The 27,767-nt window shown below is 48.8% G+C and overlaps 1 protein-coding gene across 3 annotated transcripts; it reads right to left on the bottom strand.

The window, feature by feature from the left end:
• Window positions 1–1,539: 1,539 nt before the first annotated feature.
• On the bottom strand, window positions 1,540–26,031 carry LOC135183861 (P2R1A-PPP2R2A-interacting phosphatase regulator 1). Of its 3 annotated transcripts, XR_010305741.1 has the most exons (11): window positions 25,591–25,788; window positions 18,628–18,706; window positions 14,779–14,835; window positions 11,588–11,631; window positions 11,454–11,508; window positions 10,920–11,012; window positions 7,907–7,995; window positions 7,128–7,192; window positions 5,553–5,649; window positions 1,922–3,668; window positions 1,540–1,798 (listed from the first exon to the last, which is right to left on the bottom strand). XR_010305741.1 is itself a non-coding variant. In XM_064159119.1 (10 exons), exons 1-10 carry the CDS (start codon window positions 25,704–25,706, stop codon window positions 3,509–3,511), a joined length of 855 nt encoding a protein of 284 aa, XP_064015189.1. In that variant the 5' UTR covers window positions 25,707–26,031; the 3' UTR covers window positions 1,540–3,508. The 3 variants fall into 3 exon arrangements, 2 of the variants coding, with proteins under 2 accessions (XP_064015189.1, XP_064015188.1); XM_064159119.1 differs by having other exon boundaries at window positions 1,540–3,668; window positions 25,591–26,031; XM_064159118.1 differs by having other exon boundaries at window positions 1,540–3,668; window positions 7,128–7,189.
• Between the last annotated feature and the right edge of the window lie 1,736 nt (window positions 26,032–27,767).

Below are 27,767 nucleotides of genomic sequence, written 5' to 3'. Positions count from 1 at the left end.
TGCCCTTCTCCAAACACCTTCCAGTACCTCAACAGCTCTCTTGAATTGAGGAGCCCAGAACTGGACGCAGCACTCAAGGTGTGGCCTGAGCAGCGCTGAGTACAGGGGCATATAAACCAAAACATCTGAGTCTCCTCCCTGCCAGGCTCTGCTTTGTTTGCACAGGTTGGTGAGCACTTCTACCCTTGAGATTACTGAAGAAAGGTAAGAACAAAGCCCACAGGATTCACTTCTCATGCTAATCTCGGCAGGACTGTGGGCAGCCGTTGAGTGCTCAGGGAGAGAAGGCACAGAGATCCCAGCAAGCAAATCTGCCTGCTGCAGTGCTCCTTCTTCCTGGCATCTGTAGCTCCCTCCCAACATGAGCTCTCTGTTCCTTTGCTAAATGCAGCAGCTACCGAAGCGCTTACTCCAAAAATAAAGTCCCCTGGGCACTGGCATGGTTAGCAGAGCTCCCTCAGCAGCTGTGGCATGCTGCAGAAGGTGGAAGGAAGAAAAACACCTCCCAGTTGTCAAGGAAGGCACACTGGCCCAAGACCCCATTTCAGTGCCAAACCAGTCCCGCAGGAGAGTTTCCAAGCAGCCCAATCCAGTGTTGCTCACAGGCACGGCTCTGGGACTGTGCCACTTGAGAGGAGTGGCAGAATCCTGGAGGGATGTGGCTGTGTGCCCTGAAAGGGCTGCAGAATCCAAAGAAGTTTCTCTCTAATAATAAATACTTCCATGTTTTGTTTTATATCTGAGCATAATATTTGGTGGACATAAGATGAACATAATATGAATAGGAACCCTCTGTGTTGTGCTGGTTTGAGGCTACTTGGAATATGTTCACAGAATGGTTTAGGTTGGAAGGGACCTCAAAGCTCATCCAATTCCAATCCCCTGCGATAGGCAGGGACACCTCCCACTAGAACAGGTTGCTTAAGGCCTCATCCAGCCAGGCCTTGAACACCCCCAGTCATTGCCCCTCCTGCTATCACTCCCAGCCTTTGACAGAAGTCCCTCCCCAGCTCTCCTGTAACCCACTTCAGGCACTGGAAGGCTGCTCTGAGGTCTCCCTGGAGCCTTCTCTTCTCTAAGCTGAACTCTCCCAGCCTGTCCCCATAGAGGAGGTGCTCCAACCTTCTGATCATCTCTATAGCGTCCTCTGGACCCTCTCCAGCAGTTTCATGACCTTCTTGTGCTGGAAGCACCAGAACTGGACAGAATTGGATACAGTGGTACAGGTGGAGTCTCACAGAGCAGAGCAGAGCAGAGCAGAGGGGCAGAATCCCTTACATGTGCTGCTGCTCTCCCTGCTCTGGATGCAGCCAGCACACAGCTGCCTGGTGGGCTGCCAGTGACCACTGCTGGCTCCTGGGGTGTTCATCAACAACAGCCCCAAAGCCACCAAGAGTCCCTTTTCACTGTGAATCCCTCTAGGGATAAACCAGATTGTTGAAGTCTTTTGACTTTGTTTAGTTTCATCCTTTAGTCTTCCTAGGAAACTAGGAAAACAGAAGAGACTGTAGAGGCCAAGCAGAGCAGGTGGAAGACAGATTCTGGTTTAACATTCAAACCTTTTAATCACAGAGGAGAACAAGGGCATGGTTACATCTCTACCAAAGTGCAAACCCAGCAGAACACAATTTCCTCTTTCCATTTATTGGCACTTCTTTGTCAAATAGCATAAATAGTCAACAGAAAAAGGAGACAAGTTGACTCACATGCAACTAGGAAACACCTCTGCTGCTGCATCTTCTGGAAAGAAAACTGGAAGAGACACCAGGAGGTTCAGTCTTATGAAATAAGCAAGATTCTAGAAGAGAATAATAACAATAATAATAATAATAATAATAATAATAATAATAATAATGATATGATAATAAATTCTTGCCCTCACCAGAGAAGAGCGAATGCACAGCAACTCTTTGGCACAAACCTGACACTGTGAACTTGAAGCCAGGCCAGAGGTGAGCAAACAGATGTGAAACACAACTTTGCCTCCATCTGCCACAGGGAGGGAGGGCAGCCTGGATTGAAGAAGGGACTGCCATGGGTAAACTGACCAGGATAATAAGTTAAGAGGAATGAAATCAGAAGTAAACCAACTCCTGCCTTGAGTCTAACTACTAAATACATTCTATTTGCTCCCTACAGTAAGGACACACAGAAAGTGGTCATTGGTCCTTAGGTCACCAGGTCTTTGCACTCTAAGCTGCCCATTTCTACTCTTGCTGCCTGCTGTCAATCAAAGCTTCACCCACTGAGTTTAGAGTGGGCTGCTGTCCTTACTTGAGGAAGCTTCCATGCTTCTCCCAGTTCTATCACACAGATTTAGTGTTAAAAAGAAACCATTGTGCCTCCTTGTGAACCTCCCTGGAGAGAAAGGCTTGAAGCCACTTAGCACAGCTGCAGACACACATACAGATGGGGACCTTCAGCTGTGTACCAACCAAGGTTGCTACTGGCAAAAACTTTCTGCTCCTGCTTGGGGAATTTCAGAGTTGAGATCGGAATTCCTCAACTCAATGGCTTCTCAAAATACAGGGTGAAAGTCCTCAGACACCTCAGACTGCCAAATTCGAGGCCTCCATGCAGCAGGTGAAGTTTCCAGCAGCAGAAGTAAGGAGATGCCATTAAGGAAGTGACATCAGGAGGTTCATTGTGTTGATCACCTCAGCCTGTCAAAAGGCATTCACTGCGTTAGCCCCACCCAGGTCAGTTATGTCTGTTAAGATAATGCACTTCTGAAGTGCTAAATGCTCTTTAGGGTTTTGTTCCAAACGTAGTTCCTATTTTTCCTCTATTAAAAGACCTTTACCTAAGCACACCTGTCACTCAAACACATCACCTAAAGAGGGAAGGAAACCCAAACTCATACAAAGAAGAATGTTCCCCACCTACTTTGGAATGAAGTCACCACAGCAGACATGATCATGAATGGACCCAACACATACATTTGACAATCTACCAACTTGCTCTTTTGACATCTAGTAGAACACAGAATTAACAGCCAACTGTAACAGAGCAGAAGAACCAATCCCCCCCACATCCCCTCCTCCTTCCCCCCCCCATCCAGCATTCCCTCTTTCCTATGAAGAACAAAAAATAGAAATATCTTCAACTCAGGGAATAAAAAACTATTTAGTAAGCTGCTTCCTTGGGTTTAGGGCTGAGGACAAATGTAAAGTTGTCTGCTCCTCTATAAGCACCACTTGGTATTGGTGAGGACACTGCCTGATGGCTGTTAGACAGCAAAGTCTTCCACAAGCAGAATGGGCACAGTGTTGGCAACTTGTGCCAACAAGACAACGTCCATTGGATGTCAGCATCAAACAGGGCTGCTTACTGCATGGTATTAAATGTCATACAAATCACTAGAAATGTGAATTCCTCCTCAAGGAACTATTCTGGAAGGTTTCTAGAAATAAGAAGAGTTCTGGAAGTTCCTATGAGGAACAGAATCAGTTACACACAAGAGAAAGTCTCGGTGCTGGCCAGCCTGCTTCCTGGTGACTTCTGCTTTTCAATTGATAGGTAACTTAGCTGTAAGATCTACTGGTAAAAAAGGAGATCTGGAGTCAGAGAGGGAGACTGGAGAGTCTGTGCTGGTGCCACCTTCAGCTGGTGAGTCACAGGAAGAGCCTGCACTGCTTCTGTTGTCATCCAGAACGTGTGAGGACAGACTGAAAAGAGAGCAACACGCAGGAATGAGAACGAGCTGCCCCTTCTGCTTCAGTTTCAGACATGAGCTTCCATCCTCAGGAAGCCCTTTTAAAATTCAGTGCCCATCTCTGTAAGGAACAGCAAGCCCTAGGATCTGAAAGGAGTTTGCAGCTGCACACCCTGCACTCTCAAACAGACAGGTACCAATTTCCTCCCTCAGCTCACCCAGGAAAGCTGGTACAGGTTAGAAGCACCAGAATGCAAGCTTCACCTCATCTTCTACAAGGTGCTGGGCTAGTTTTATGTCCAGAGGTCACTTCTGCCAGGCCAGCTGGTGAGAAACTCTGCACACTTCACTTGTACCACTCTCTAGGTATTCCACAGGACACAACACTGCAACTCTCACTAGTGAGAGCACAGAATCACACAACTGATTTGGCTGGAAAAGGCCTTTCAGATCATCCAGGCCAACCATTCTCTAACTCTACCGAGGCTGGTGCTAAACCATGGCCCTCAGCACCACAGCTCTGCCTCTGAAACACCTCCAGGGACAGGGATTCAACCACCTCCTTGGGCAGCCTGTGCCAGTCTTTGAGAACTCTTTCACTGAGGGAGTTTCTTCTCACCATCATCTGAGCAGATGCAGCAGCTGCCCTGTCCTGTTAGGCCTGCTGTGAACAGGGTGTGCAGAACAGGTTAAGGTTCTCAAGCACCTTTAAAACATGGATTTTCTCACTGCCACTGCAAGGGGCTCAAAGCTTGTCTACAGCTACAGCTGAGAGGCAAAAAGGACAGGAGTACTGCAAACAGCCCTGTCTTGAGAGCTGTGTGGGCACACCCTATGTACTATTAACCTCTTGACTAAGACACAGTCCCTTGCTATTCTGAGTTGTTAAGACTTTTACCATAGTACTTTACCTTCTCTCAGCAGGGAGGGTCAGGCAGGAGAGAAAGAAACAAAAAAACAGAGAGACAAAACCCACCCCTAATCTTCCCACAAGCATTAGCACTCACATTGGACTGCAGCTTGGAACTAGACTGCCAAAGTTGCCAGTCATAAGGCATCTTTTCCTGTACATGCTCAGCTCCCATACGCACGGAGCTATGTTAGCAGTCAGGCCCAGACACTGGGAAGCTGCAGTGGTATCACTGCCTGTTCACTGGGATCATCTCAGTGCTGCAAAGTCAGCTGTGCACCAAGCACAACCATTGCTAAATGGGAAACAGACTGGCAGTGCTTCTGCTCTGGCACAGAGGGACCTGGGAGTGCTGGGTGACAACAGGCTGGACACGAGCCAGCAGTGTGCCCAGCTGGCATGGAAGGTCAAGGGCATCTTGGCTTGTTTCAGGAATACTCAGCAGGACCAGGGCTGTCATTCTGCTCCTGTACTGGCACTGGTGAGGCCCCACCTCAGCACTGTTTGCAGCTCTGGGCCCCTCACTGCAAGAGAGGTATTGCGGTGCCGGAGCAGGTTCAGAGGAGAGCGACCAGACTGGGGAAGGCTGATGAGGAGAGGCTGAGGGAGCTGGGGGTGTCCAGCCTGGAGAAGAGGGAATTCAAGGAGGACCTCTACAACTACCTGAAGGGAAGCTGTAGTAAGGTGGGGGTCAGGCTCTGCTCCCAGGCAGCTTGTGCCAAGATGAGAGGGTATGGCCTGAAGCTGTGTCAGGGGAGGGTTAGGTCGGATGTCAGGAAGCACTTCCTCAGGGAAAGGGAAATTAGGCACTGGAACAGACTGCCCAGAGTGGAGCCTGTGTCCATGGAGGTGTTTAAAGAAAGACTGGATGTGGCACTCAGTGCCAATGTGATGGTTTGGGCCATAGGCTGGACTTGATGCTCACAGAGGTCCATAACAGCCTCAATAACTCTGTGAAATCAACACCATAAACAGCACAGCATTTACCATCCTCCAAGGTCTGCCTGATGGGAAACTTCAGGGCTAAGCATGTTGGTGGATCCTTGAAATAATCTTTTTGGATGATCTTCCATCTCTGTTACACCTTTAGCAAAGAGATAAGGAGAGAGGGAAAAAATTACTACTCATTTAAAGGGAAGTTTGCTTTCAGTGTATCTCTAGAGAGGGGTTTGAACTTGTTACAATACACTGAGCATCATTTTCTGTGTAGAACAGAAGTCTGATGCTGAAATTTTCAAGACTCTACTTTCTAGTCTGAGCTACAGTACAATGTGGTGAGTTATGAACTGCAGTGTAGATATCAAGCAGAAGAATCATCTTTTGTTTCAGTTTCTTCAGCTACCAGTTCGTTGTCTGGCTCTGCCAAAGCAAAGGAGCTGAGAATAAAGAAAACTGCTTGCAAGAGGCAAACAAGCAAGAGGAAGCTCCAGGATTACCACTAAGCATATACATTGACTTTGGTTTCCAAATACTTGAGTTGGAGAGAGGACAGACATATGTCTACTTAAATAGGCTGTAACAGAACCTCTGGAGAACTTTGAGTCCAACTCCCCTGCCAGAGCATAGAATCTAGCTCAGGTCACACAGGAACACATCCAGACAGGGCTGGAAAGGCTCCAGAGAAGGAGACTACACAACCTCTCTGGGCAGCCTGTGCCAGTGCTCTGGGACCCTTACACTCAAGAAGTTCTTCCTCTTGTTGAGGTGCAACTTCCTGTGCTGCAGTTTCCATCCAGTGCCCCTTGTCCTATCTCAGGGCACAAGTGAGCAGAGGCTGTCCCTGTCCCTTTCTGATCCCCAGCCCTCAGATATTGATAGACATGGAACAGCATAAAGGATTAACCCTCCTGGGGGGTGGTCTTGAACCTGACCTCAGGTCCTCCTGACTCCTCCCTGGGGGTGAGTCTGAACCTGACTCCAGATGTAGTGGTTGGCCCACTCCCACTTCCTATGTAGCCCCCTATAAAAGAAGAGGAACTTCCTCTTTCTCTCTCTCTTACCCTGCTTCCCTGCACCACCCTTTTGTTCCTGCTGCTCTTTGTTTTACCACGTGGTGGACAAACCCATTGCCATCAATATGGTTGTGTACATATATATATGTAGTATCTTATTTTCCCCTTCCCTATACCTCTTTGTAACTCCCCTACCTTAAATACCTTTTCATTTATTGTTCAAGTTGTTCTTTTCTTTTCTAACTTCCAAAATCAAGGCTATTTATTTGGGTGTGGTGCTTTATCCTCTTCCTTTTTACATCTAATTCTTTTCTTTCCAAAAGGAGGGGGGGAAGAAGAGAAGGCATTCTATAATTGTATTGGTTCTGTTAGCTATATTCTGAGCCTCAGGGACATTTAAACTAGAACCAAGACCAACTAACCACCAGGGTAACTATTTTTTCTGGTTTATCTCTACAGACAGCTCCATTTATGAGGTTATCTGCAATACCTCCTCTTGCTGCAGCTCTCTGAAGCAACAGTGATTGAGCAGGATGATGGAGAAAGCTGCATGCATTGCTCTCACAAGCACAAGCTGGGCTGTAGCAGGAGGCAGAAGCAAACACTGTACCTTTTCTTTTGATTGACCCAAGAACACTTGGTCGAAGGCAGTTGCTTGGGCTCTGGCTTCTCCTGCTAAAAAGAAGGCATGTGTTACACTCACATCACCAGCCACAAAGGAAGGCTGAGAACATGCAAAAGCATCAAAAGACACTTGGAGAACAAATGAATGATTGCTAAACACAAAGAACAGGCATTAAAACAGCTTAGCCAAAGGAATTCCTCTCTGTTTTTTTGTCTTATCAGACCAGCAAGCACAAACCTTGACAGAGAAAGCTGAATCACATTATTTCCCAGCTGGGGCACTCTCAATTTCACCAGACAGGCTGTGCTCTTTGCCCAGTATACAACTGCATGCTCACCTCACTCAAACCAGTACCCAACCCAACTGAAAACACAACCAATAACAAACTCTACATCTATTTGGCTTTCCCCCCCCCTTAAAATTCAATTCAGTTACTTCAAATGTGCTTAAGAGCAACACCAGAGACTACACTGAGAATCACAGAATCAGCCAGGTTGGAAGACACCTCCAAGCTCATCCAGTCCAACCTAGCACCCAGCCTTATCCAATCAACTAGACCATGGCACTAAGTGCCCTATCCAGGCTTTCCCAGTGCCATGAGGATGTTAACATCTATTTGAGAGTAAAACCTCAAGTTTATATGAGGGTCTAAAGTTGAACTGGTGATCAGAAACCAATTATGTATGCAAGCAGCTCTGGCCCTTCAAAAGCCTGCTGGCAGGAGCTGTGCCAGGCTGCTGGCATTGATGTGACCTGCTGCTTACCTTGAAAACCTTCTTGTTGGGCTCGGGCTGGTGCTCGGAGGTAAGCCACTGCTGCTCACCAAGCTTTGCAAAGATGGTGAGAAGCATTGCTGTGGGGTAAAGAGTTGGTGTTACTGAAGTGTAAACACTGCATCACAGGCACTTAAATCAACCACCTCAGAGCTGTTCGAGCTCACACTCTGCCCTTACTCAGCACACAGCAATAACAGCTGCAGACAGCTGGGAGGCTCTCTGCCTCCAGATCTGCAGTGAATACAGAATTGTCAGGGTTGGAAGGGACCTCAAAGATCATCTAGTTCCAACCCCCCTACCATGGGCAGGGACACCTCACACTAGATCAGTTTGCCCAGAGCCACATAAAGGCTGACCTTAAAAAGAGCCAAGGATGAGGCTTCCATCACCTCCCTGGGCAACCTGTTCCAGTGTCTCACCACTCTCATGGTCAAGAACTTCTTACTACTGTCTAATCTGAATCTCCCCTCCTCTAGCTTGGATCCATACTCCTCAGTCCTGTCACTATCTGACATCCTAAAAAGTCCTTCCTCAGCTTTCTTGTAGAGCCCTTCAGATACTGGAAGGCCACAACAAGGTCTCCTCAGAGCCTTCTCTTCCCCAGACTAAACAAGCCCAACTCCCTCAGCCTATCCTCACAGAAGAGGTGCTCCAGGCCGCTGACCATTCTCATGGATGTTAACATTAGATGTTAACCTTTATGTTCCTCAGGTGCCCCTTTAAGTCTTCCTCATGACCTTGACTAATTACTGTTTACCTTCCTGTCCCTGAGTTCTTTTTTTGTGATGAGCTGATAGTTTAGGTGTACCTTCAGTTAATAATCTCAGTGAACACTGCTATGCAAAAGTGCTGTTTGTTGCAAGACCACTGTTGTGTTAGGCCTGTGGCCTGTTCAGTGTGCAGAGGAGGGAAGCCTGGCATACTCAGTGGTGCCAAAGAATGTCCACTTCACAGCTCAAGGGACACAACCCTTAGGACTACTCCACATTCTTCTGTTGTGAAAGTCTTTAAGCTGCTCTGTTTTCTGCAGGCCAGGAGCTGCAGCAAAGCTGGTGAAGGGTCTGGAGAAGAATCATAGAATCAGGCAGGTTGGAAGAGACCTCCAAGCTCATCCAGTCCAACCTAGCACCCAGCCCTAGCCAATCAACCAGACCATGGCACTAAGTCTTATGAGGAGTGGGTGAGGGAACTGGAGATGTTCAGTCTGGAGAAGAGGAGGCTGAAGGGAGACCTTCTGGATTTACCTGCAAGGAGGTTGTAGTGGGGTGGGTATTGGTCTCCTCTCCCCAGTAACAAAACACAAGGAAATATCCCCAAGTTGCACCAGGGGAGGTTTAGGTTGGGTATTAGAAGAAACTTTTTCACTGGAAGGGTTTTCAAACCGTTGCATAGGCTCCCCAGGGAGATGGCTGAATCACCATCCCCAGAGGTGTTCAGAAGACCTGACCTAGCAGAGTCAGATAATGCTTGGACTTTTAAAGGACTTTTCCAACCAAAAAAATCTGTGATGTGGCAAGAACCAATCTTTATGGCAGTAAACAAGCAACTCACTACCAACAGAAGCAACCAGTCCCTGGGGCTGGGTGTACAGAGATACCATGTCTTGGTACTCAAAAGAAAGCTAACTAAAAAATAGAGCAGATTCTACTGTCATGTAGAATACATCAAATTGACAAGGATTTATTTCAGCCTGGTCTGGTTAAGGCAGTTAACACAGCCTGGTTAACTCTACTGAGGCCTCATCTGGAGTGGTGTCCAGTTCTGAGCTCCCCAGCTCAAGACAGATGGGGAACTACCGGAGAGAGTACAGTGGAGGCCACAAAGATGCTGAGGGGACTGGAGCATCTCTGTGAGAAGGAGAGGCTGAGGGGCCTGGGGCTGTTTAGTCTGGAGAAGGAAGGGCTGAGAGGGGATCTGATCAGTGTTTACAGATACCTTAAGGGTAGGTGTGAAGTAGGAGGGAGCAGTCTCTTTTCAAAGGTGCCCAGTGACAGCAGGAGGGGCAACCCAGCAGGTTCCACCTCAACTTGAGGAAAAACTTCTTTGCTGTCAGCTGCTGCTGCAGCCCTGGAGCAGGCTGCCCAGACAGACTGCTGAGTCTCCTTCTCTGGAGACTTTCAACACCCACCTGGATGTGTTCCTCTGTGACCTGCCCTAAGTGAACCTGCTTTGGCAAGGGATGATCTCCACCATCTTCCAACGTCTACCACTCTGTGATAACCAGGCATTTTAAATCAGAAACTATCCCCAGAAGGCAGCAAATGAAGAATGAGGTTTGTTAACCACAGACTAACAGCTGAACACTCCACATAGATGCACAACCACAAGACATGCAGCTGCCAGCTGGTGGTTTCTGGACCAGGGGTTTCAGGGTGGGGTTTTTTTTGTTCACTCTCTAGCTTCTTGTTTGCAGCTGAGGTAGAAAGGAGCAGGTGGCTTCATCTTTTTGCTTATGATTTGGTTTGCTACAAGACCAAGTGCAGGGTCCTGCATCTGGGTCAGGGCAATTCCAAGAACAAATCCAGGCTGGGCAGTGAGTGGCTGGAGAGCAGCCCTGACGAGAGGGACTTGGGGGTGCTGCTGGAGGAGAAGCTCCACAGGAGCCAGCAGTGTGCACTTGCAGCCCAGAAAGCCAAGCAGAGCCTGGGCTGCAGCAGAAGGGGGCCTACAAAAAAACTGGGAAGGGACTTTTCAAGATATCAGGGAGTGACAGGACTGGGGGGAATGGAGCAAAGCTGGAGGTGAGGAGGAAGCTGTTGAACAGGAGAGTGGTGAGAGGCTGGAATGGGTTGCCCAGGGAGGTGGTTGAGGCCCCATGGCTGGAGGTGTTTGAGGCCAGGCTGGCTGAGGCTGTGTGCAGCCTGCTCTAGGGTAGGGTGTCCCTGGGCATGGCAGGGGGGTTGGAACTGGCTGCTCCTTGTGGTCCCTTCCAACCCTGCCTGATTCTATGGTTGAATTCATTTAGCACTCCTCCAAATGATTATCCCCACGTTTTGCTCACCTTCCCTATTCCTCTGGTAGGTGAAGGAGCTGGAGAAACTGGGACAAAGTCCACTTGCTTTGGTGATGAGGACTTCTCAAAATCATTGTCGCTCTGCAAACAGCACATACAATAAATCTGACAAGGACCTCAGCATGGAGAGGACTAACTGGTGTGGAATTAAGTAAGACTCCATGGTTATCCTCCATCACATCCAGAATTTTTAGGTAGCCATTTATGAGCTTATGCCCAACAAGAACTACAACAACAAAAAAGCATCTTTAAACCTTACTTGATGGCAGAAGATGGAAGAAAATCTGCACAGGCAGACATCCATGCAATGTCCTTTTGACACATCAGCCCAAGGAACCCACAGGTATCCTCCAATTACAGATCAGTTTATGCCTTGTTAGTGGGAGAAATGGCTGAGCTAAAGCAGTGATATATTAACACCTTAACTGCAGGTGAAACCAGAAAAGAAAATGTTGACAGCAGAGAGTCTCTAGTGTCCTGATACTGATAATAGAAACACAAATTGAAGCATGAATGCATTACCAGGCTCAAGCTCTCCTCCCATGAGTGGCTCATCTGCATTGCTACTTGCACTTCTCTATAAAGAAGAAAAGAAATGTATTGTCCCAGGCCCACAGAAGACTGCATTAACTGTTCCAGTTTGCCTTAATGCTTACCTTTCATGTACTGTTTCTCTGTTCAGCAAATTCATTCCTTCCTCCTAAAAGATGTGAAGATGAAAAATTGGGATTAAAAAAAACAAACAAAAAAAAACCCCAAAAGCTTTGATACAGCAAATCACAGAATCATGGAATCAAGCAGGTTGGAAGAGAGCTCCAAGATCATCCAGTCCAACCTAGCACCCAGCCCTAGCCAATCAACCAGGCCATGGCACTAAGTGCCCCAGCCAGGCTTGGCTGCAACACCTCCAGGCACAGCCACTCCACCACCTCCCTGGGCAGCCCATTCCAATGCCAATCACTCTCTCTGACAACAACTTCCTCCTCACATCCAGCCTAGACCTCCCCTGGCACAGCTTCAGACTGTGTCCCCTTGTTCTATTGCTGCTTGCCTGGCAGAAGAGCCCAACCCCACCTGGCTGCAGCCTCCCTTTAGGGAGCTGCAGACAGCAATGAGGTCTGCTTTGAGCCTCTTCTTCTCCAGGCTAAATAACCCAAGTCAGAAAAGCTCATTTCATTTCACTTTGGTATGTGGAAAACTAAACTGAACTCTGTTAAGTAACAACAACCTTAAGTTCTCACTCCACCAAAAGGAGTGAGGGGAGAAGGTGGGAAAGAGATGTAGCAAGAGACAGCACACAGGGAGTGCTTCTGGGAGCTGCTGTTTCTCAAGCAGCTTTTTTATTGTCACTACTATTGAAGAGGTAGTGAAAACAGTAGGTGAAGAGGTAGGAAAACTGAGTAAGTCACAGATTCACAGTGCGCTGACCTCAAAGGACATCTTGTCCAACCCCACTGTCAGCAAGGACACCTCCAAGTAGATCAGACTGCCCAGAGAGTCTGATTTTGAATGCCTCCAGAGACAAGGCCTCACCTACATCCCTGAGCAACCTGTTCCAGTGTTTCACCACTCTCATTCTGCAGAACTTCCTCCTTGTGTCCAATTTGCACCTCCCCTGCTCCAGTTTCAAACCATTGCCCCTCACCCTGTCACCCCAGGCCCTTCTGAACAGTCCCTCCCCAGCCTTCCTGTAGGTCATACAATGGTTTAGGTTGGAAGGGACCTCAAGGATCATCCAGTTCCAATCCCATGCCATAGGAAGGGACACCTCTCACTAGCCCAGGCTGCCCAAGGCCTCATCCAACCTGGCCTTTAACACCTTCAGGGAGAGAGCAGCCACAGGCTCCCTGGCCAACCTGTTCCAGTGTCTCACCACCCTCACTGTAAAGAGCTTCTTTCTAACATGTAGTCTAAATCTTCCCTCTTCAAGTTTAAACTCATTACCTTTTGTCCTGTCAGGTCCCCTTTAGACACTGAAATGCAGCTCTAAGGTCTCTCACAGCCTTCTCTTCTCCAGGCTGAACAACCCCAATTCTTAGACTCTGTCCCCATAGCAGAGCTGCTCCAGCTCTCTGATCATCTTTGTGGCTCTCCTCCTGACCCACTCCAGCCCTTCCATGTCTCTCTTGTGTTGGTAGCCCCAGAACTGGATGCAGTGCTCCAGGTGAGCAGAGTAGAAGAGCAGAATCACCTCCTTCATTCTGCTGGCCACGTTTCTTTAAACATGGACCAAAAAAATCTGCCTGTGCTGGACTAACTTTATGAATCTGGCACAATGATATTTCACAAAGTAGAAACCAGCACAGATAATCCTCACAAGCAAGGCTGGATTCTTACCTTATTCTATAGATTAGGAACTAACTAGACACTTGCCAGCATTTCATTTGCAGGACACTGCACTGCATGTAATGAAACTGGGATTTAGGTTTGTCTTTTTGTTTTCCTAAAGCATCCATAAAATATTTCCTAATACAGATCAAAGATGCAAAATTAAAGTCAGCATGGGACAGGTCACCTTGAGTGCCATCACACAGCACCTGCAGGGATCAGGCCCAGCCAGGATGGGTTTAGGAAGGGCAGGTCCTGCCTGACCAACATGCTCTCCTTTTATGATCAGGTTCCCTGCCTGGTGAGTGTGGGGCATTGGGGTGGATGTAGTCTGCCTGGACTGCAGCAAAGCCTTTGGCACCATCTGCCACAACAAGCTCCTGGCACAGCTGGCAGCTCATGGCTTGGACAGATTCACCCTGATATGGGGCTGGAGGACTGGGCCCAGAGAGTGGTGGTGAATGGTGCCACATCCAGCTGGCAGCTAGCACCAGTGGTGTGCCCCAAGGATCAGTGCTGGGCACAGTCCTGTTCAACATCTTTATTGATGATCTGGAGCAGGGGATTGAGTCCAGCATCAGTAGGTTTGCAGATGACACCAAGCTAGGAGCAGCTGTGGAGCTGTTGGAGGGTAGCAGAGCCCTGCAGAGAGACCTGGCCAGGCTGCATGGGTGGGCAGAGGCCAAGGGGATGAGATTGAACAAAGCCAAGTGCAGGGTTCGACACTTTGGCCACAACAACCCCAAGCAGTGCTACAGGCTGGGGCCAGAGTGGCTGAGAGCAGCCAGGCAGAGAGGGAGCTGGGGGTGCTGGTAGAGAGGAGCTGAAGATGAGGCAGCAGTGAACTAACACATCAGCATGCAAGATGGAGGAGCCACATGAGTTTTAGCTTGCTGACTTTAAACCCCGAGTCTCCAGACTGCAGTCTGCTGTCTGGGAGCACTGCTATTTAAGCCTGCTCAGGTATCTGCCACCACTCCACCCCCCTCTTCCCAAGCGTTTGCTCTTGTGCCCTTCCCCCTCCCTCAGCTCACGGTGTGACAGCCCAAGCACAGTGATCTGGATAAGAAAGTTATACAGATGAAAACCAGCCCAACCAAAAGAGCCCAAATTATTTTTCAGGCAGCTCTTTCTTACCCAGTTCATTTTCTGAAGCATTGTGCCAACACCAGTCAAGGAACACTTTGTTATTGGCCCTGAATATTTGTGCTGGCACTCCTGCCAAACCCATGGTGAAACTTTAAGGCTTTACATTGCAAGTTTCCTTTATAAAATGTCCACTTGAAGATTTCTCTTTCTGCTCAAAGCTTCTTCTCACCCTAAGAATGCTTTCTATTTGATGAAATTCTGTAGACAAGACACAGCCTCTGCTTTGGAAAACTCTTTGAAGTGACAGACTGCAGTAGGCTGCCCTAAAATAAAATCTATAGCCATTTTGAGGACATCACAAAGACTGCAAAAAAAAAAACAACACCCAGAAAGCAATCACTCACAAACATAAATGAGAACCTCTGCTTACCTGCTTGATCTGATGAAGCCGGCTGCTAGGCATACGGATGGGAGATGATGACACAAACTGCAAAACAAAGCCAGAGACAATTAAAGCACACTTAGAAACTGCAGAAGGGAGGGAAAGGAGCAGCAAGGTTGGGGACCACTCTGCAGTGCTATCCCAAATGAAAAACATCAAAATAAAAAAGCAACTAAAAAAAACAACAAAACACCCCCAAACCATTTATAATGTTCTCAGTATATGTGAACTAGAGTCATAGCATCAGGCAGGGTTGGAAGGGACCACAAGGAGCAGCCAGTTCCAACCTCCCTGCCATGCCCAGGGACACCCTACCCTAGAGCAGGCTGCACACAGCCTCAGCCAGCCTGGCCTCAAACACCTCCAGCCACGGGGGCTCAACACAGCCCGTTCCAGCCTCTCAGCACTCTCATGATGAACAACTTCCTCCTCATGGCCAGCCTGAACCTACCCATCTCCCCCCAGTCCTGTCACTCTCTCACAGCCTCAAAAGTCCCTCCCCAGCTTTTTTGGAGCCCACTTCAGATCCTGGAAGGCCACAAGAAGGTCACCTGGGAGCCTCCTCTTCTCCAGACTCAACAGCCCCAACTCTTTCAGTCTGTGCTCACAGCAGAGCTGCTGCAGCCCTCTCAGCATCCTCCTGGCCCTGCTCTGGACAAGCTCCAGCATCTTCACATCCTTCTTGTAATGGGGGCTCCAGAACTGGATGCAGTAAACTACATTAACTACATGCAAGAGCATGGCAATAATGCAATTCCAGGGACAAGACAATAATCTAATTCCAGGGGCATGACAATAATGTAATTCCAAGGACAAGACAATAATGTAATTCCCTACTATACTGCTTTGCATGCTCACAGCTAATTGCTATCAGCCTGGCTTTCACTTCATTTCCAGGCAACTAGCAGCCAACAAACCTCTCCTACAGAATGAAGCTGTTTTAAACTAGCCCACTGCCACTTATAATACTTATGGTTGCATAAATATTTTCATTGAAGTGATCCAGAAGGTTCCTCCATAGATTCTTTTACAACACAAAGCCCAAACTATGTGTTGTGCAGAAAAAGGTTCCTGGATTGTTGTCTCCCTACAAGAGTGCTTTGAGAGGTGAAAAACAATCAGCTGCAAGGCTAACAAAGAGTCAAAACCCTTCTTTATTGCTTCTCCAGAGCCTCACCTATTGGGATGAAATCAGAGAGGGTGTCACTAACAATAATTTTCTGTTGATTTTGTCACTGTTTGCAACAAGATCTCACTGAAATGCTATGATCAAACCATGCACATTCAAACTTCAGGAATTAAAACTGGTTATCTTCTCAGAATATATTTTCCTTTCACATGTTTCTCATCTTCATACTTTTGTGATTAAATTTTTGTGAAAAGAAACATTGGACACCTTTAAAAGTTACTTGTTAAAGCAGATTGATTTATGTTGCTCAAATCTCTAATGTTTTAAGAGAGCATAAAGCTTGATAAAATCCACTGCAAACTCTTAGGCTACCAGCTGGAAGAGAAACACCTCTTCCTTCCCCCCTTTCTCCAGTATGTTAGACAGCAAAGTCTCAGAAGAGTCAGTGTGGCAGGCAGCAGAGCCAAAGTAAGCAGCCACCTGCCTCAGCACCTCTGCCCTTCCATTGCTGTCCCTGCAGTGCCCTCTGCCTTCTGCCAACACAAGCATTTTGTGGGGCCACGCAGTGAAATGAATCATAGAATCAGTCAGGGTTGGAAGGGACCACAAGGAGCAGCCAGTTACAACCCCCCTGCCATGCCCAGGGACACTCTACCCTAGAGCAGGCTGCACACAACCTCACCCAGCCAAACACCACCAGGGCTGGGGCCTCAACCACCTCCCTGGGCAACCCATTCCAGCCTCTCACCACTCTCACACTGAACAATTTCCTCCTCACTCCAGCTTTGCTCCATAACTGGAACAGGGAACTTACTGAGCTTTAATAAACATAAATCAAAACAAAGCCCAATGCTTTCAAAATACAGCACCTCCACACCTAACCACAGATGAAAATGCTTTGCTTAAGCATCAAATGAAACAAACAAACAACAAACCAACCACACAAACCCACCAAAACATTTGCTTGCTTAGATGCCACTGATAGCTACTGGAAGGAAACAAGCAGTGGCCTAACTGACCTTTTCTTGGCATGTGGTGTCAGAAAACTGCAGTTTAATTCTTCAAGTGGCATAAATGACAGAGCTGGAGTCTGAGGCTTGGAGAAGCTGAGCAAGGCGAACAACCACACCGGCCCTGAAGATGGGGCTAGAGTTTGACCTTCAGTTACCAGAGCCTTTTAGCAACTCCTATTGTTCCCCTCCCAGAGAACCCAACACAGATTGGACAAATACTCATCAACTCTTTTCCACACTTTAACAAAACGTAAACATGTTTAGCTGTACTTAGCACACGAAATTAACAGAGTTTCAGGCACTTACTGAATCTTTTCACCCTCTTTATTACAGCTCAGACTGCAATACAACTCGAATTGTTCTCTCTAAACACAAAGAGGTGTGGTTTGAAGGAGACTTTAGCACCTACTCACTGTAGATGTCATCTATCTCCTTAGAGCATCTCTAAGTTTGTGACACATACACTTGCTTGCTAAAGGAAGAATACTGTGTGAGGTTGCTTAGGGTCCTTAATATTGGAAGTTTAATTATGGTCACAAGGTTAATTTCTCTACAGGTGATCCTGAATTAATATCACAGCAGGCTGAGATGATCTCTGAGCTCCTTCCCAACTTCTACCACTTTCAACACAACCACAGACTGGATGGGAGTTCAAAGATACTTCTGAGTGGACAAGGAACTAATCCAGCAGAAAATGGAGCACTTGACTCTGAGCATAACAAAATGTCAGCTGTATTTTGTTAGCACCTGGTCAGCTGGGAGTGAAGAAAAGAAGTTTAACTTTCAGGATGATTTTTAATAACCTCGAAGTTAAGGTGAAGGGTTAAGAATATCAAAGAGCTAAGGACATCAGAATACTAGCTCCTGCCTTCAAGTAGGTTCTGGGCAAGGACATCTAAATTCAGTCAGGGTTGGAAGGGACCACATGGATCATCTAGTTCCAAGCCCCCTGCCATAAGCCCCCTACCCTAGATCAGGCTGCACACAGTCTCATCCAGCCTGGCTCCTGACTGGAGCACCTCTTCTACGAGGATCGACTGAAAGAGTTGGGGCTGTTCAGTCTGGAGAAGAGGAGGCTCCCAGGTGACCTTCTTGTGCCCTTCCAGGATCTGAAGGGGACCTACAAAAAAGCTGGGGAGGGACTTTTCAGGATATCAGGGAGTGACAGGACTACAGGGAATGGAGCAAACCTGAAGGTGGGGAGATTCAGCCTCAACATGAGGAGGAAGTTGTTGAGCATGAGAGTGGTGAGAGGCTGGAATGGGTTGCCCAGGGAGGTGGTTGAGGCCCCATGACTGGAGGTGTTTGAGGCCAGGCTGGCTGAGGCTGTGTGCAGCCTGCTCTAGGGTAGGGTGTCCCTGGGCATGGCAGGGGAGTTTGAACTGGCTGCTCCTTGTGGTCCTTTCCAACCCTGACTGATTCTATGATTCTATAACTATGTGTATTTACACCTAGTAAATATGTATAAAAGGCAAGTTTGCAGTTTATTAAAGCAGTGACGATCACAATGCACTCTAAGTACTCTCCAGGGCCAAACAGTCTAGAAATAACCTTTCTCTCTCTGAGCAGCACATTCATGCCCCAACCTAGAGCCTTGTCTCTGAAAACATGGCATTGTTTTCACAGACCACAGCCTCATTTTCTTCTTTAATCCTGTTTGCCACACTTCTGTGGCAAGACTAATAGCTTCCTTACCAAACTCTGGCGATTCATAACCGTGGTGCTGTTCCTGCGGGTTCGCAGAACGCTAGCCTGGAACACCTGGGAGTTATCACTGTGGAAAGAAACAAAGTCAAATGCAAAAGCCATTTCCTTCCCATCAAAAAACACCTCTTGGTGCAAGCTCAGCTTCCAATGCTATGCCAGGCAGCATTTCAGGACAAAGCACCCAAGAGACAGGTACATAAGAACACTTTTGGCTGTGCTGGCAGCGAGCGGAAATCAAATTTGCTCTTCTTCCAAGTCTCAGCTGCTTTGATTAATGATTTTAATTAATCATATTGAGTCTTCAGAATAGGTGGGAAAAAAAAAACCAGTAAGATAGATCATCTGTGTGGGAATTGATGTTTGGAATGGCTGCAGGTTGCATATTGCTTCAGACGTCACCCACCAGAACAGATGTATACATGGCATATAATCAAGAACTGAAACCAGTTTCAATGCCATAGATAACAGAATTAAAACACACAGTGCCTTGACACATTTTTATCACTACAAATATTTAATAGCTTCTAGACCTTTAATTTTCCACCCAGGAGAAGTTAAATTAAACACACACTAAAACCAGTTTTTAAAGCTCTAAGGCTTTTGAGTAGGATACCAAGCTGGGAGGCCTGGCTGAGACACTTGAAAGCTGTGCGGCCATGCAGCAAGGCTTGGACAGACAGAGATGGGCAGAGGTTCAACAGGGTTAAGTGCAGAGTCCTGAACCTGGGGAGGAGCAATAAACTGCACCAGTACAGGTTGGGAGGAGATCTGCTGGAGAGCAGCCCTGTGGAGAGGGACCTGGGAGTGCTGGTGGATAACAAGTTAACCATGGCACAGCAATGTGACCTGGTGGCCAAGAAGCCAATGGGGTCCTGGGGAGCATTAAGAGGAGAGTGCCCAGCAGATCAAAAGAGGTTCTCCTCCTCCTCTACTCTGCCCTGAGACTTCACCAGCAATACTGCATTCAGTTTGGGGCTCCCCAGTTCAAGAGGGACAGGGATCTCCTAGGGAGGGCTATGAAGATGATGAAGGGGCTGGAGAACTGCACTGTGAAGACAGGCTGAAGGACCTGGGGCTGTTTGGTCTGATGGAGACTTAGAGGAGATCTAATCAATGTTTATAAATATCTGAGGGCTGGGGGTCAAGAGGGAGTTGTGCCCTGGGGTAAGACAAGGGCAATGGATGGAAACCACAGCACAGGAAGTTGCACCTCAACATGAAGACCTTCTTGACTGTAAGGGTCCCAGAGCACTGGCACAGGCTGTTCAGAGAGGTTGTGGAGTTTCCTGTGGAGACTTTCCAGCCCTGTCTGGATGTGTTCCTGTGAGACCTGTGCTAGATTCTATGGTCCTGCTCTGGCAGGGGGGGTTGTACTCGATGATCTTTGGACGTCCCTTCCAACCCCTAACATCCTGTGACCCTGTGACCACTTCCTTCTAAGCAGGAGGCAGCCCACCCATCCATTGAAATAACACAGGACTCCTTATTTGATATCAAATGAGCTCCTTTCACAAGGAGTCACTGGGTTGGATCTTTGCTTCAGCTGCTAACTTGGGATGAGCAAAACCACCACACAAATACAGTTTCTCAAAACTCTTTGGATCAGTAGCATTAACTTGTTGTAAAGACTGACAGCCATCCCTCCTTTTGTTTGGCCAACAAGTTACCCATGGCACAGCAATGTGCCCTGGTGGCCACAAAGGCCAATGGGATGCTGGGGTGTATTAGGAAGAGTGTGTCCAGCAGATCAAGGGAGGTTCTATTCCCGCTCTACTCTGCCCTGCTGAGACCTCATCTTGAATACTGTGTTCAGCTTTGGGCTCCCCAGTTGAAGAGGGACAGGGATCTGCTGGAGAGGGTCCAGTGGAGGGCTAGGAGGATGACAAGGGGGACTGGAGGGCATGGCTGGTGAGGAGAGGCTGAGAAGACTTGGGACATTTTAGTCTGGAGAAGAGAAGACTGAGAGGGGATTTGATCAATGTTTCTAAGTATCTGAGGGCTGCCAGGAGTGGGGGGGACAGGCTCTGCTCACTGCTCCCTGGGATAGGACAAGGAGCAATGGGTGTAAGTTGTAGCACAGGAGTTCCAGCTCAACACAAGGGGGAATTTCTTTACTCTAAGGGTCCCAGAGCCCTGGCACAGGCTGCCCAGAGAGGCTGTGGAGTCTCCTTCCCTGGAGCCTTTCCAGGCCTGTCTGGATGTGTTCCTGTGTGATCTGTATTAGATAGGATTGTCCTGCTCTGGCAGGGGGGGTGGACTGGATGATCTCCTTGGGTCCCTTCCAATCCCTAACATCCTGTGAGCCTGTGATTCTCAAGACACATCACAAACCAGAATCCTCCAGTTTAGATTGCAGCAGTTAAGAGCTTTTACATAACTTCTACCTAGCTGCAAATAAAAGAAAATAAACAAAGCTTGTCCTGTGAAGTAAAAGCCAACAGCAACTGGCAGAAGCACTGTGTTTTTAGCCAAGAAAGATGACTGAATCTTCCTCTAAAACATCAAGTAACAAACAACCAGACAGCCTTTATCATGTTCAGAGAGGTTTCACTCAGTTTACAAGAGATCAATCAGCTGCCACTTGGGAGGAGGTGAACAGGATAAACTTAAGGAATCTCTGATGTGATATTCAGAGAAGAGATTTACTAGCTGTGACCAGCAGCTACAGCTTCTTTAGTCTTGAGTGAACTGGTTGGTAAGCAAATGCAGCCTAAACAGTACATCCAGAAATCCAGGGTTTGAAGGGAGGAAACAGGTTGGAATGATTCTGCAACACATTACCAGAGACTGAGTCCAATATTTGGCATTAACTAGAAGGGAGAGGAAAAACAAACCTACAGCATCACAGAATCATAGAATCAATCAGGTTAGACCTCCAAGCTGATCCAGTCCAACCTAGCACCCAGCCCTGCCCAAGCAACCAGACCATGGCACTAAGTGCCCCAGCCAGGCTTGGCTTCAACACCTCCAGGCACGGCCACTCCACCATTTCCTGGGCAGCCCATTCCAATGCCAATCATTCTCTTTGCCAACAACTTCCTCCTAACATCCAGCCTAGACCTGCCCTGGCACAACAGGAGACTGTGTCCCCTTGTTCTGTTGCTGTTTGCTTGGCAGAAGAGGCCAGCCCCACCTGGCTACAGCCTCCTTTCAGGTAGTTGTAGACAGCAATGAGGCCAACCCTGAGCCTCCTCTCTCTGGATTGAGATTCTTCCTTGTAATCACCCTTGCAAAAACATCAGAACTGATCAGACCTCAGACTTGCTTTTTCAGAGAAAATTCTTCCAGTTACCACTAAAAACCATTTTTATTTGAGGTGAAAACAAGAGTCAACAGCTCTGTGAAAGGTTAACCTCTAGATCTAAAATATTCCACTTTAAAAACGTTCTCTGGCTCTATGGTTAACTCATTCTCCAAGCTCCTTACTAAATCTGTAAGTGAAGAAGTCAAAGCAGGAGGCAGAGCAGAAAAAGCAAGCAGTTCAAGAGCAGGAGGTTTTGTTTCAGTTTACCCAACAAAGCCATTCTGGGAAAAACTGAAGTCTCTTGCCAAGAGCTGCAATCTTGCAAAAACAGTATTCTGCTGGAAAATTCCTAACAGGCAAACCACTGCCACCACCTCAAACCAGTTCAATGGCATTTCAGTTTAATCTGTATAAACACCAGAGCAGCCAGGAAGAAAGGGACCTGGGGGTACTGGTAGACAGTAGGCTGAGCATAAGCCAGCAGTGCGCCCAGGTGGGCAGGAGAGCCAATGGCACCCTGGCCTGGCTCAGGAACAGTGTGGGCAGTAGGACAAGGGAGGTTCTTCTTCCCTTGTACTCAACACTGGTTAGGCCACATCTCGAGTGCTGTGTCCAGTTCTGGGCTTCTCAATTCAAGAGAGATGTTGAGGTGCAGGAAGGTGTCCAGAGAAGGACAACAAAGCTGGGGAGGGGCCTGGAGCACAAACCTTATGAGGAGAGGCTTAGGGAGCTGGGGGTGTGCAGCCTGCAGAAGAGGAAGCTCAGGGCAGAGCTCACTGCTGTCTACAACTACCTGCAGGGAGGCTGTAGCCAGGTGGGGTTGGGCTCTGCTGCCAGGCAAGCAGCAACAGAACAAGGGGACACAGTCTGAAGCTGTGCCAGGGGAGGTCTAGGCTGGATGTTGCTAGGAAGTTGTTGTCAGAGAGAGTGATTGGCATTGGAATGGGCTGCCCAGGGAGGTGATGGAGTGGCCATGGCTGGAGGTGTTGAAGCCAAGCCTGGCTGGGGCACTTAGTGCCATGGTCTGGCTGACTGGATAGGGCTGGGTGCTAGGTTGGGCTGGCTGAGCTTGGAGGTGTCTTCCAACCTGCTTGATTCTATGATTCTATACCTAATGTATAGCATATGCACAGTTCCAAGGCAAGAGGGTCAAGCTTAACTCTACCTATCCAAACCCTGAATTAAATCATTTGTTTACAGCACAGTTATGGGATGCTTTGGGTTTTTTTTCCAAGTGTTAAGGATCTCACAGCTTTCATAAAAACAACTTATAAAAAGGCTGATATTATAAAAACATCACATTTTGGGTACCTAATTAATTTACCTGCTCAGAAAGCTCTCTGAGGAACATCAGCCACTTCTGCACTGCATGGAAATGCAAACTGAGAGCTGTTTCATTACCATTATGTGAAAAAAAAAATACAGTTATGTTTGCCTAACATTAAATCATGACTGAAGAGGCAAGACTCAGTGTTTCCTCTGAACTGTGATGTACATGTGGGTGCAAAAGGTTTAGGAGTTTTGTTTGTCACTATTGTAGTTCTATTCAGAAGCATGAATTTTAAGTCAAAAACCCAGCAATCCAGCCCAACAGAATTTACCAGGTATGATACTGTGTTTTATAAAGTTTACTGTCAATATCCTCTCCCAAACTGCAGACATATTCCTGCTAGCAGCAAATGGATCACTCTGAAGTTAGATGGTAGGCACGACACGGAGTAGATGGGGGCATCTCCTAACTTCACAACAGCCCAAAGGAGACAAGGGATTGCACTTTGGGTTATAATCTCACCCAAACACAAATCTATACAAGAAAACATACATATCTGAGAGCTTTCCCCTAGCTGTTGTCTGAGACTGCCTCTGTCTCTGGCCCATTAACTGAAGAGAGATAGAATTGGAACATGTGGCAAACATCCAATCCTCCTTCCCAACAAGCTGAAGGCAACATCCAAGTCAAGCTATCTACACAACTCCCTGTCTTTCTCCCAGTATTACATGCTACCAGAATAGTAACATCTAGAAAAACTTCATAGGATCAACCAGGTTGGAAGAGACCTCCAAGCTCAGCCAGTCCAACCTATCCCCCAGCCCTAGCCAGTCAACTAGACCATGGCACTAAGTGCCTTATCCAGTCTTTTCTTGAACACCTCCAGGGACAGTGACTCCACCACCTCCCTGGGCAAAGGATACTTAAAATCCTGGAATAGTTTGGGTTGGAAAAGACCTCAAAGATCATCTACTTCCAATCAGTTGCCATGGGCAAGGGATAACTCCTGCTAGACCAGGTTGCTCAAAGCCCCATCCAAACTGAAGGCTTCCACACTTGAAGCCTTCACAACTTCTCTGGGCAATCTTTTACAGTCTGTCACCACCCTCGTGGCGGAGGATTTCTTCCCAACGTCTCATCTAAACTTACATTATTCCAGTTTCAAGTCATTACCCCCAGTCCTGTCACTCCCAGCCCATGTCAAAAGTTCCTCCCCAGCTCTCCTGTAATCCCCTTCACACACTGGAAGGTTGTTCTAAGCTCTCCCTGGAGCCTTCTCTTCTCCTGGCTGAACAACCCTTAACTCTCTCAGTCTATTTTCACGAGAGAGGTACTCCAGCTCTCTTGATCATCTTCCTGGCCCTTGTACCCCAAATCATAGAATCAACCAGGTTGGAAGAGACCTCCAAGATCATCCAGTCCAACCTATCACCCAGCCCTATCCAGTGAACTAGACCATGGCACTAAGTGCCTCATCCAGTCTTTTCTTGAAGACCCCCAGGGACGGTGCCTCCACCACCTCCCTGGGCAGCCCATTCCAATGGGGAATCACTCTCTCTGTGAAGAACTTCTTCCTAATATCCAGCCTGATACATTGTTTTACACAAAATGCAAAACTTATGTATCTTTCAAGCACCCATGAAAAAGTCTTCACTTAATTCACCCAATTATTCTCACAGCAGTGAAGAGAACCTTTTTCCTCGGACCTGAACCATCAGAGAAATCCCAGAGCTCACTATAGTAACAACCACAACCCTGATGCTGTGCCCTTTACATCAATTAGCTACACGACCTACAGCAGACCTAGATGAAAACAAACTGTTTTAACACAGCTACAGCACATCTACTCAGGGTTTCTTGCACCCCTTCACACTTCGAAGGGGTATCTTAGGAACATTTTGATTGGAAAAGACCTTCAAAATCATTGCGTCCAACCGTTCTCTATCGAGTCTGGTGCTAAACCACATCCCCCAGGACCTCATCTCTGCCACATCCAGGGGTGTGCATTCGACCACTTCCCTGGGCAGCCTGTTCAAGTCTTCGACTCTTTCAGAGAAGTTTCTTCCAACGTCCAGCCTGAACCTCCGCTGCTGCAGCTTGCGGTCGCTTCCTCTCTCTTGTCCTGTCATCGTTACCAGGGAGCAGAGACCGATCTTGCCTAAAGCCCTCCTCGCTTGGGACACCACTGAGGAATTCACTTTTCCCCACGGACGCAAGGCACCCCACAGCACGCCCACGCCTTGGCGCTGCGGGACGGGGGTGTGCAGCACGGCTCCAGACAGGCCTGGATAAACAGGGAGCGACCCCCGGGATTACAGATAAGGGGAAAGGGACCCCCTCCCCCAGCACAGCGGCGACCAAACTCGCGCACTTGGCAGCCTGAGCCGGGGCTGAGGGCCCCGCAGCTGCCGGACAGGCCGGGCCGGGCCGCGCTCACCTGAGCCCGTGGATCAGGGGGGCGCTGTTGGATCTCCTCAGGCCGCCCCCGTCGCTCGGGGCCGCGGCGCTCCCCGGCGGCAGCTCCAGGTCCAGCTCCATTTTCTCCTGAGACATTGCGGCGGCGGCAGCGGCTGCAGCAGCAGCACCGGCGGCGGCTCCGTCTCCTCCCGCTCCGCCCTTACGCCCATTCACTGCTGGCGGCCGCAGCGGCTCCTCATGCCGCCGCTGCCCCCGGCCAGGCGCGGCGCGGCCGCCCCTACAGGCCCCGCGGGCGGCGCCGCAGGCAGAACCCGGGGGCGCGCAGGACCCAGCCAAGGGGCTGACCCCAGCAGCGCCCCATGCCGGGAGCGGCCCGTTCCCCGACTCGCTGTTGCCGACGGACGAGCTGCCGGCACCGATGCTGCCTGCGGAGCGCAGTGAACGCTTCGGGCCGCGCACCCCCCCGCGCCCGCCGCGGCACGGCGCATGCGTCACGGGGAGCCCCGCACCGCGGCCGGCGCCGGGGGGCCCGCGGCAGCAGGGAGCATGCGCGGAGCCTCGACCGGGACCACCGGGACCTGCTGATTTTGAACGTGTCCAGGCTTGGAGCCTCCTCAGTTCTCTCGGCAGCCTCTTCCACTGTCTCAGCACTCTCATGGGGAAGAATTGGTTCCTAATGTCTCATCTAAATCCGACTTCTTCCAGTCTTGAAGCCATCATCCCTCCTCCTGTGATTTCATGCCTTGTACACAGCCCCTCTAACACTCCTGTAGCCTTCTTCTGGCACTGGATTGCTGCTGTACGGTCTCTCCGGAGCCTTTTCTTCTCCAGCCTGAACAGACTACATTTCTGTCCTCACAGCAGAGCTGCTCCACCCTCTGCTCGTCTTTGTGGCCTCCTCCTGCTCTACCAGTTCGTATCCTCCATGCGCTTGAGGCTCCAGAGCTGGACACAGTACTCCCTGATGCTATCAACTATCTCCCACACTGTTGCCCATACCACAACTTCACACCCACCACTTTCTCAGCACCACTGTGACCTGCGAAATGAACCCCCAAACCTCATGCAGAGTTATAAAGTAGGAATGGTTTATTACAGCGCTGGGTGCAGGCAGCATGGCTCCATCAACCCTGCACACCCCATGCTGGCACAAGCCACAGTTTATGTTACAAGAGCATGCATGTACCTAATAAGAGGTAGGATTATTACAATTATCTCTTGGAGTTCATTAGCAGAGGTATTTTTCCATTCTCCACCCCCCGTTCCAACCAGCCCCGGTGGTCTTGAATGGTTATCTGAGATGAGTGCCCATTACCTCTTGTCCTGTCACTGGGAACCACTGAGACTGGCCCCATTTCACTGACACCCACCCCTTAAATACTTATAAGCATTAATAAGATCATCCCTCAGACTCCTCCAGGCTAAACAGACCCAGCTCTTTCAGCCTTCTCACTTGTGATAGATGTTCCTGTCTCCTCATCATAGAATCAAGCAGGTTGGAAGAGACCTCCAAGCTCATCCAGTCCTAGCTGGTGACACTCCAGAGAAGACATTGAGGTACTGGAGCTTGTCCAGAAAAGGGCAATGAAGCTGGTGAAGGGTCTGGAGGTCTGCGAGGAACAACTGTGGGAAATAGGATTGGTCACCCAGGATTCTAAAGGTATGCCATACTCTCTACAACTCCTTGATAAGAGGTTGGAAGCAGGCAGGAGCCAGTCTCTAGTGAAAGGTCCTCAAATCTAAGTCAGACATTAGAAGTGCCTTCACTCAAAGGGCTCTCTAAGACTGGTACAGATTGCCCAGGGAAGTGGTTGACTTCCCATCCCAAAGAGGTGTTTCAAAGAGGCAGCGATAATGGTGCTGAGGGACACGGCTTAGCACCAGCCTTGTCAGAGTTAGATCGTAGTTGGATTCGAAGACGTACAACCGACACCGCTGCCTCCATGACCCAAGCACGGCGACGGCGGCGACGGCCGCGGCGGCCCCGGCGCCCATTGTAGCGTTTCAAACACGCCCCGCCGCGCCAGCCAATCAGTGCGCGCCCCGCCGCGCCAGCCAATCAGTGCGCGCCCCGCCGCGCCAGCCAATCAGTGCGCGGCCCGCCTCCGCGGTGCTGCGAGCCGCGGCGCAGGCGGCTCCGGGGCACCGCTTTTGGGGCATGCGCAGTGCCGGGGACGCCGGTGCGGGACGCATGCG

The sequence above is a fragment of the Pogoniulus pusillus genome, chromosome 19, assembly GCF_015220805.1.
Source record: "Pogoniulus pusillus isolate bPogPus1 chromosome 19, bPogPus1.pri, whole genome shotgun sequence".
NCBI classification, from domain to species: domain Eukaryota; kingdom Metazoa; phylum Chordata; class Aves; order Piciformes; family Lybiidae; genus Pogoniulus; species Pogoniulus pusillus.
Note: the sequence above shows the minus strand (reverse complement) of the source record. Positions and strands in the feature narration are given on the sequence as shown.